Below are 10,298 nucleotides of genomic sequence, written 5' to 3'. Positions count from 1 at the left end.
ATAAATTGCCTTTTCACTTAGTAATAGATTATGATCATTTTTCTATTCCAATAAATACAGACTTACAATGTCATGTTTAATGGTTACATAGCTTCCCAGTGCATGGGTGTATACAATATAATTTATTTAAGGACACCTTTGTTCATGTCTTTAGATTGTTTTTAATTTCGACTTATAAATATCCTTATTTGTTTCACTTATGTCTTTTTATTGTAAACCCCTTACAATTATCATTCAAAATAGGCAAGGATAACAAATGAATAAATGAATGAATGAAATGCTAGGAATAGCCTAGATATCTACAAGTGTAATTAGATTGCAGTTGCATTATCATGTATTCTTTATGGTGCTGTCATTGTGGAGATGAATAATTTTTCCCCCTCTAGTTCTCAGCCAAAATGAGCGAAACTTCTTCCACTAGTTTTTCCATGATTCATCGGACTTCTTCTGAAGGTCAAGTTCCTTCCCCTCGCCACCTGAGCGTCATGCATCCTGTTGTGGCCAAAAAGATCAGCTTCTACAAGAGCGGAGACCCGCAATTTGGTGGGGTCAGGGTGGTGGTCAACCCTCGTTCCTTCAAGACATTTGATGCTTTGCTGGATAATCTGTCAAGGAAGGTGCCCTTACCTTTTGGGGTGCGGAACATCAGCACCCCTCGGGGAAGACACAGCATCACTCGCCTGGAGGAGCTAGAGGACGGCGAGTCGTACCTGTGCTCCCACCGCAGGAAGGTGCAGCCAGTGGATCTCGACAAGGCCCGCCGGCGCCCACGACCCTGGCACAGCAGCCGCGCCATCACTGTGCAGGCGCAGTACTCCCCTCCAACTGGCGCCGCCCCCGCTGCCGCTCCCGGCATGCTGCGCGCCCCGCGAAGGCTCTTGGTCTTTAGAAATGGCGACCCGAAGATGAGGCGGATGGTGGTTATGAGCAGAAGGGTTGCACAGAGCTTCCAGGCCTTTCTGCAACACCTGACGGAGGTTATGCGGTTCCCGGTGACCAAGCTGTACGCGACGGACGGAAGGAAGGTGAGTGTTCCGGGGGTTTCTCACGTCTGAGCTTGCGACGTGTGGGACATGGATGGAGGCGCCAGAGAAAGGAAGGCTTCGCGTGCGTGCGTGTGTGTGTGTGTGTGTGGTGTATTCCTACCCTCGTGGGAGGGCGCTGGGTCACCTGGGTGCGTGGCCCCACTGTTCTCTGGTCAGAATCTGAAGAAGCCACTGCCAAGAGGGGCTCTTTTTAATCTCACACTCCCTCCCCCGTTCTGCCTTCCTTGAGCACTGAGTTGTATAATCTGTTGGCACAGAATGCAATCGCGACAATATTTCTTGAAAAGTCATGGCCAAGAGTGATATTGTTAGGTAGAGAAAGCATTTTTTTCTGCCATCCGTCCTGGGGGGTGGGTGAGGGAACAGGGGAGAGCTTCCCCTGCAGCTGTCAGCGTGTCCACCAGGCCCTTTCTCAGCTGGCTCAGGATGGACGTTTGGCTACAGCTGGATATTTTGGTGGGGAAGGCAGAGGCAGGACTGCATACCTTTTAAAGATTTCTTTAGTTATGGCAGAAGACTGATCTCTCTTCAGGTAGTATACAGGTTGAATAAAGATGTTGGTCTAGCCACCCCCACCTTGATACTTGGTAACTTTGTATACATTATTGATGCCTAATGAACACTTGGTGATTATCCCTTTCAAGGCCTTGAGTTGATTCCACTCACTACAAAATTAATATATGGAAAGGGGCCGCTTGGCTGACTGAGTCCACCTGACTCTTGATATCGGGGTTGTGAGTTCAAAGCCCCACGTTGGGTATAGAGATTATTTAAAAAAAAAATAATAAAATCTTAAAAAAATTATCATATGGAAAGAACAAAAACTTCATGTTGCTCATGTAAGGACCTTAACTCTTTGGTTTCTTCTAGGTTCCCAGTCTGCAGGCCGTGATCCTCAGCTCTGGAGCTGTGGTGGCAGCAGGAAGGGAGCCATTTAAACCAGGAAATTATGACATCCAGAAGTACTTGCTTTCTGCAAGATTACCAGGGATCTCTCATCATGTATACACCAAGGGAAGTGCTAGGTCAGAAGGCAGAAAGAGTAAGTCCCTTAAATATGTAGCTCTTATTTTTAGCCCTGAGTTGTGGTTTTTTTCTTTTAACCACAACATTCAAAGAAAAAAAAAAAAAAACAATCCATGCTTAAAATGGCCAATTTCCTTTGTCACATGAGAAAAAATGAGGGGATCAAAAACATTCTAAACTGGAATTGGTTAATGTATAGTTGGAAAGAGTCATAGAGATTGTATTTTTTTTTTTTTTTAGATTTTTTCAAATCAATCAATGATTAAATTGAGGGGGTAAGCCTTTATTTGTGTGTGTGTGTGGGGGGGCATATAATACCTAGATAAAAAATAAAAATACCAGCATTTCTTGATTTGGAGAGGAATTCTATGGAATTTGTATAAGTGGCATCTGGTAGTTATAAAGTTTTCTCCAAATAGTACCATGCAGTATCGTAGCTGAGCTCAGCAGGTTAGTTGAGTGACTGTGCTTTTAAAAATCTCTTAAGTACATATGAACTGTACCTTCTGAAATTATTCCAGTAAAAATCACAGCCCTTGGATCCTTTTTTTTTATTTATTAAAAAAGTTCATGTAGTCAGTTCATGCTGGTTAATAATAATGTAGGTTGATAATTCCTTAGGAAATGCTGCACAATATAGCATAATCCTTTGGGTAGGGGAGAAGGAGGGCTATTGATGCCCAAGATTATAGGATGCGCTATAAATTCTCTCTGCAGGCATGGTTAATTGTATTATTCATTGTGCTCAGTATTTTAATCTCATTATTCTTTGTGCACAGTGTTTTAGCTCTATGCTAAGGAATTGATTGCCACTTACACTTAAATTTTGGTTTTTATTTAGACGTGGAATAATAAACCCTTTAAGTAGTATTAATCCCTCTACTTATTGCTAAAGTGGGTGAAACTCATCTACTATTGATATACTCAATAGATATCTATTAATGTTTCTACTTTGTAGGCATTAGCTGCCAAATATCTGTTAAGCACATAGTAGTACTGTTTCACTGTGCTCATTTTACTAAAATGATTTTATTATTTTGTGTGATATGGGTTGTGAATATGATTTTTGATGGAGTTAGGGAATCTGAGGGCTTTGTTAAATTTTACTTTAAAAAATTTTAAGTGAGGCCTTTTCATTTGTAATTTTGGTAAATGCATACCAAAAATAAGAGAAAATATTTCCGGGTTTATACTCTGAAATGTTGAAGGTGTTTAATTGATGCCAAGTATATATAAATCTATACAAACTACTAATTAGAATTTGAGATTAAGAAGCTAGAGTACTAAAGTTATCTTTAGAGACAGACAATAAAAATATAACTAGATATGTTGGTCTGTTGTCTAGCTCTGTTCTCTTTTGTGCCCTATATTAAATCAAATGTACTAATTATACAAAGTGAATGCTAAAGTAATAATTATTACTTGATTAATGTTGACTTCTAAGTAAATTCTAAAAATGTTTTAACTTTCATAATATTGTAGATGTCTCTCTTAGATATGCACAGACAGGAAAATGAATATCACTGTAAATTATTACTCACTTTGTTTGCATAGATAAGAAGCACTTAGACTCCAGTTTCAGTACTAGTAAACAAAAAAACAAAACAAAATCCCACAAAAATCTTTTTATTTTTGCTAGAATCCTTAGCAATTTCTTCTTGATACTTTCCTTATTAAAATTGCCTAATTAAACTCACAAAAATTAAAATTCTGTGAATCTTTTTATTGAAGTAAGATTATAGGTTTTCTTTTTGAGAGTAGCTTGTAGAAATGTACCAGATATCATAGTGAATTCAAATAACCAATGAATACATAAAGGTGAGAAACATATTAATATCTTACTATGAAATTTAGAAAATATGGTATTTTTCATACTAATTATTTATTTTTCTTTTCTTTCTTTGCTGCCTCTTCTATTGGATATTTATAACTTCTCTATCTTCTACATTTTGATGTGGGGCGTCTTTTACTCTTAAAATCTTGAAAGTGAGTACACATGTGCCTTCAAGTCCAATGTCCCAGATTTATTCTGTTTCTTCTGACAAAATGCATAATATTGATTGCTACTCACACCATTCTTTTGCTTCAGAAAATTACTTGGCCTTAGAAAAAAATGATTCTCAGAATTTATTGATATATCCTTCTGAAGATGATATTGAGAAATCAGTTATTTTTAATCAAGATGGTACCATGACAGTTGAGATGAAAGTTCGATTTAAGATAAAAGAGGAGGAAACCATAAAATGGACCACCATCAGTAGAGCAAGTCTTTCTCATAACAATGAGAAGAATGAGGTAGGTGGTTTTCTGGGAAGAAGAGATGATCGGTCTTCTGGTTTAAAAATTGCAGCATGCTCATTGTCTGCAGATGTCTCATCTCTAGAGAAAGACAATAATCAAGAGGGCAGTTTGGCAGAGGACATAAACACTCAAATGACAGATCAAGAGACTGAAACTTGCACTTTTGCTAGTAGGCAGAATGCTGCTATGGACACAAACACCATCCAGGAGACTATGGATCAAGCAAAGCATCATTTTTATAGGCCCCCTACACCTGGACCAAGAAGAGTGAGACAAAAGAAATCTGTGAGAGGGAGTGTGACCTTGGTATCTGAAACTGAAGTTCAAGAGGAAATGATCTTTAGTGAAGAGAGGGAAGATGGGGAAAACAAATCTGAATATCATATGTTCACACATTCTTGCAGTAAAATGTCATCAGTATCTAACAAACCAGTGCTTGTTCAGATCAATAACAATGAGCAGATGGAGTCATCTTTAGAAAGAAAAAAGGAAAGCAGGCTGTTCAAGTCAGGTGCAATACATGCTGGTGTTGTAGAAATTACAAGTCAGAAGATGTTAGAGATGTCTCATAATAATGGCTTACCACAGACTATATTAGAAAACTCAACTGTGGAGGAAGGTATAGTTGATAGTGGAAGGTTAGACAACAAAACTAGTATCAAAAACTTAAGACCTTGTGGTGACACCAGTGATAGATTCAGTCCTATTTTGGCAGATACAACTCATTCTTTAAGTAACAACTCTGGAGCTGACAGAGCTATTTCTGAGACCCCAGCTTCAATAGGGTCTTCCACTGTCACCACAAGAATTGACAGACTAAGTAATGAATTTGCTCAGTGTGGTTTAACAAAATTTCCAGCAAATGAAAAGCAGATTTCATCATCTGTTGCCAGCAAAAAGAAGATGAAATCTCAGCAACAAGTGATAAATTCCAGGTATCAGGATGGGAAGATTGCAACCAAAGGAATTCTTAGTAAGAGTAAGAGAATAAACACAGGAGGTAGAATTGCACAGGAAGTCATATTGGAGGATTCAGACAGTTCCCTTAAAGGAGGAATACTTTGTGAGGAAGACCTCCATGTAAGTGATATGGTGATTGAATCAAATTATTGTTCCAAAAGTAATATCAATCCCATGAATTCCAAGAATTTGCATGTAAATAAGTTAAACACTCTTCAGAATCCTAAGAAGTTTCAAGGACTGTTAGCCAAAAGGAAGTCCAGACCAGTAAGTTTAGGAGGACCTACAAAAAGAGAAATTGGTCAAGACAATAAAGTATTTCCCCATAATGACTTTAGGTGTTACAAAAATAATTTTGAAGATCAAAATTTATTTCATGTTTTTAACTTCCTTGAGCAAAAACTCAGTGCTTTTTGTGGACCACAGGCTCAAGCAGAAATAGCATCTTGGTATTCAAGAGGAATGACCAAGAAAAGTTTAGTTTCAAAAGTTAATAATTCACACATAACTTTAAAAACTCAGAAAAAACACAAAGGGGATAAATTGAAATTAAGTACTATTGTAAATAAACAACATGTTACAACCAGGGCAAATTCCTTAGCTTCTTTGAAAAAAGCTGTTTTTCCTGAGGATATTAGCCATCATTCAGCTCAAAATTATATACAGAGATGGTTGCAGAGCATAAAACCGCATTCAGCTCTGCAACCTAGAAAATCAGCTCCAATATACAAAAAAGAAAGGAGTGTGGTAAGTTGTAACAACAGTGGTTTTGCAGGAACTAATTCCCACACAAGTTCTGGAAAAGGAAATAATTTTGTTAGGGAAAGTAATAAACACATAACTAAAAGTGCCAGTTCGACAGAAAATCTAGACAAAAAGGCAGGTAAATCTTTTAACAAAGATAACAGTCAAGAACTTTCTAAAGATCTCTGTGAGAATCAAGTTGAATCTCTGAATAATGCTTGCTTGCTTCCCTTGCATGAAAATTGTGCTTTGTCACAGTCATCTATCGATGATCATAATACTAAAATCCAGGTATGTGCTGAAAAATTAGGACCAGAGGTAAGCCTTATTTACCAAGAAATAAATCTAGCTACAAAAAGGCACAGTGTAGAGGCTGCTATTCAAGTAGATCTTATGGAAGAAAACACTCCAAAAGACCTTTTACCAGCCTTGCTGCTTCACCAACTGCAAGCTTTAGTTCCTAGTATTCATAAGACTCAGAATGGAATTATTCAAATGCCAGGTTCACTTGCAGATGTTCCCTTCCCTTCCCCAATATGTAAGTCATATACTAATGTCCTTCTAGCTTGGCTTCTGGTGCTAAGCTTAAAGGGAAGTATAAATAGCTTCTGCCAAGGTGATGCTCACAAGACTACCAACAGAGCTTCAGAAATACTTGGATTATTGGAGGTTCTAAAGCATACTGCCATCACCGAGGAAGCTGATGATTTGAAGGCTGCTGTTGCCAATTTAGTGGAATCAACCACAAATCATTTTGGACTCACTGAGAAAGAACAAGACATGGTTCCAAGAGGACTTTCTGCAAATTGTTCCACACCCAACACTCAGAGAGTTCCTAAGTGCATTGAAAATGAAAAAACACAGAAAATCTCCTTTTTAGATGGAGGCTACTCTGCCAGTGAGGACTGTGGTCCTGAAGTCTGTGTTTCAGAGTTGACTTCTTCTTCATGTCAGATGTGCACTGTGAATAAGACCTATCCTCCAAAAGAGACTTGTAACCTCAGTGACATTTTTTCCCCTAGTGATGGCTCTACCATTGATCAGACCTCCATGAATAAGGCTTGTTTCCTAGGAGAGGTCTGTTCACTTACTGATATTCTGTCTTCCCATAAGGCTTGTGCTTCTGATGAAAACCATAGTTATGAGGCAACTTGCCCAGTTGATGAGACCTACATTCCCAACAAAGTCTGCAATACCAGTGACTTTTTAAATTCCAAAGAAAACACATGTGCTGATAATTTGGAATTGACTGAAGAATTAGAAAGGAATGATGAAGTTCAGAAAGACCTAAATATTTTGGCAGACCCTGGGTGTAAACATGGCTTTAATATATTGGTGTCACCCCAACATACCAGCAATTTAAGCCACTGTGGCTTTACCATAAATGAAACTGAACCAGAAATTGATAAGGGACATAGTTCTGTAACTGAATTTAAAAATTGTTCATTAAAGAAATTTCAGGGTAAAAATGTATCTACATCCTCTGATAAGGAAGACTCAAAGACTTCTGAAGAACCAGGCTCAGTAACCGATAGCATGACATCAAGTGAAAGAAACATTTCAGAATTGGAATCTTTTGAAGAATTAGAAAACCAGGACACTGATATCTTTCATACAAAGGTAAATGCAGGAGAGCAGGCCACTGAAGAATTGATCCAAAAAGAGTTAGAGACCAGTAAAAATTTGGAATTGATAGAAGTCTCCAGCAGGAACATTACAGAAGAAGAAAAAAGAAATGGTGTAATTTGTGAGGCAATCAGTAGGAGGCTGGCAATACCACCATCTTTAGTGTTTTGCTATGATTCTAAGCAAAATACTGAAAAGGAACTCAATGAAGGAGAAACTAAAATGAGAGTAAAAATGATGGTGAAACACATGGAAATTGGAAGTAATTCAGAGTCCTCTCTTGATTTTAAAAATAGTTTCACAAGACCAGTGATTTCTGATTGGTCAGAATTTAGACTAGACAGTGAGAATGAGCAGCCATATAAAACATCCAGTGATGGCCCCAATGGCAGTTGTGAGGAGATTGCCCAAGAGAAAGAATACAATAAAGGATTTGTTAAAAGGACAATAGAAAAACTTTACGGTAAAGGAGAAATTAAACCATCTTTTTTTTCTGGGTCTGTACATAGATCTCAGGTTTATCCTTACAATTCTATGGAGTTTCAGTGTGCGAGGAAAGCAGGTCTTTATGATTCTGAAGGTCAGTCATTTGGGTCTTCTGAACAGGTATCTAGTAGTTCATCTAAGTTGCAGAAATTTCCAGAAGGTCAAGATAAATGTGACTTTAATGATGTGAGGTCCGGTTATCATGGGGGAGACATTGTAGGACATAGTACAAAACATAATGATTGTAACAGAATCGTTAGAAACATAGAGGAAGGAGTACTGATTGATAAAGGGAAGTGGCTCCTGAAAGAAAATCATTTGTTAAGAGTATCATCTCCTGAAAATTCTGGCTTATATGGCAATGCAGACACCACATCAGTGGATACTCTACTTAATAACAGCAATGAGGTACCATATTCACATTTTGGAAATTTGGCTGAGCTATCCTCTTCAGAATTGGAGGAACTGACTCAACCCCTTGAAGTGAAATGCAGTTATTTTAACATGCCTCACTGTAGTGACTCTGAACCTTTTTGTGAGGATTTGCTAGATGTTCAAAATAAAACTTGTGCCAAGGAGGGAATACCAGATCATCATGCAGAGGAGAAAGCTAGTCATAAGTCAGAAAGAGTATGCACATCAGTCACTCATGTCTTTACATCTGCTGGTAACAAAGTCCATCCTGTCTCTGATGATACTATTGAAAACCAACCATTGCCTGGTAATAATGTAATTCATGGTGCACTTCAGGAAGGTGACTCTCTGGATAAGCTCTATGCTATTTGTGGCCAGCACTGCCCTATACTAACTGTTATCATCCAGCCTATAAATGAGGAAGACCGAGGATTTGTATATTGCAAAGATTCTGATATTGAAAATTTCTTGGGTCTCCATTTATGGATGAAAATACACCCATATTTACTACGGTCAAACAAAACCATGTTCAGAGATGAGAACAATAAAGCAAGTGGTAGAAAAGCATTTATTGATAATACCATTGATGATACATTTGATCAGCTTTATTTTAATAATACATTTGACTTGGATAAAAGAAAATTAAGAAAATTAAAAGGAATTAACTCTTTGAGCTTAGAGGAAGAAAATAATTTAAAGAAATTTCAATTATATTTAAATAAAAAGTTTTGTGTGAATTTCTTGGACACATCATTGTTGGTTGTGGATGATGTGAATTCAAATACACAGGACCCCACCAATCAGACAAATGAAATCTTTGAAGTAGTTGATGAGAATAACAACTTACTAAATAGCAGATTTCAGAACTCATTAACAAATCTCAACCAAGTAGTAAGAGAAAATAGCAACTATCATTTCTCCTTTGAAATGAATGGTCAAACCTGCCTATTTTACCAAGTTGAGACATCCTTAAATATTAGCAACAGAAATGTATTAGAAATATTTTATATATTTGAGGATGAAAATCTTTTTATTTGGGAAGAGGAAAGCCAAATTGATCTTGAAAACAGTGATGAACAAGACTTATAATTTTAATATCAGCACAGCCTTTTAAAATCAGTGTGTTTTTTCCTCATAATGAGATGAAACACATGGGATGGATATAGACTAGATAACCTCTAAAAATTTCACACTTTAAAATGAGCTTATTCTAGAAAGTTTGCACTTAGATAATCTGATTTGACTTTCATTATTCTTCTGTTCTTCATTTTTCCAAAAATTACAGACTCAGTTTTTATTCTATTATTTTTGAAATTTCTGTGTGTTTTCCCCTGAACATACGTAATTTCCTGGAACTGTGATTTTTTTTTTAGGACATCATAAAAACCCTAAGGACAGGAATTCTTTTTTCTTTCTTTGTATGTTGTTCATTTTAGTGCAAAATGTGTATTGAATAAATGGAATAGACATAGTCTCAAAGTGTATTTCATTTATTAATTTTAACTCTGATTTAATAAAGGTATGAAGATAAGATCTCCACAACAATCTCATAAGTTTCTTCCAAATGTGTTGAATCTAGTTTCCTCAGAACATCTATCTAATGAACTCACAAGCCTTTCCAAGGGACAGGATTCACCATTTTTCCTCATAATTAGAAAAGGATGCTTTACTACTATGCTGCCTCTTTGTACTTTG

The 10,298-nt window shown here is 37.1% G+C and overlaps 1 protein-coding gene across 1 annotated transcript; it reads left to right on the top strand.

The window, feature by feature from the left end:
* Positions 1 to 398: 398 nt before the first annotated feature.
* On the top strand, positions 399 to 10,055 carry RP1 (RP1 axonemal microtubule associated). The gene is made up of 3 exons (XM_045895322.1): positions 399 to 1,025; positions 1,917 to 2,088; positions 4,060 to 10,055. Exons 1-3 carry the CDS (start codon positions 399 to 401, stop codon positions 9,690 to 9,692), a joined length of 6,432 nt encoding a protein of 2,143 aa, XP_045751278.1. The 3' UTR covers positions 9,693 to 10,055.
* The last annotated feature ends 243 nt before the right edge of the window (positions 10,056 to 10,298 follow it).

Source organism: Mirounga angustirostris, unplaced genomic scaffold (genome assembly GCF_029215605.1).
Source record: "Mirounga angustirostris isolate CCGP_5_RB_7025 unplaced genomic scaffold, mMirAng1.0.hap1 SCAF_4, whole genome shotgun sequence".
NCBI classification, from domain to species: domain Eukaryota; kingdom Metazoa; phylum Chordata; class Mammalia; order Carnivora; family Phocidae; genus Mirounga; species Mirounga angustirostris.
Note: the sequence above shows the minus strand (reverse complement) of the source record. Positions and strands in the feature narration are given on the sequence as shown.

Excerpts from the sequence above, each read along its gene's own strand:
- RP1 (XM_045895322.1), top strand. The coding sequence starts at position 399 with ATGAGCGAAACTTCTTCCACTAGTTTTTCCATGATTCATCGGACTTCT. Across the intron at positions 1,026-1,916 it reads ACGCGACGGACGGAAGGAAG|GTTCCCAGTCTGCAGGCCGT; the intron begins GTGAGTGTTCCG and ends GGTTTCTTCTAG. Across the intron at positions 2,089-4,059 it reads TAGGTCAGAAGGCAGAAAGA|TGAGTACACATGTGCCTTCA; the intron begins GTAAGTCCCTTA and ends AAATCTTGAAAG.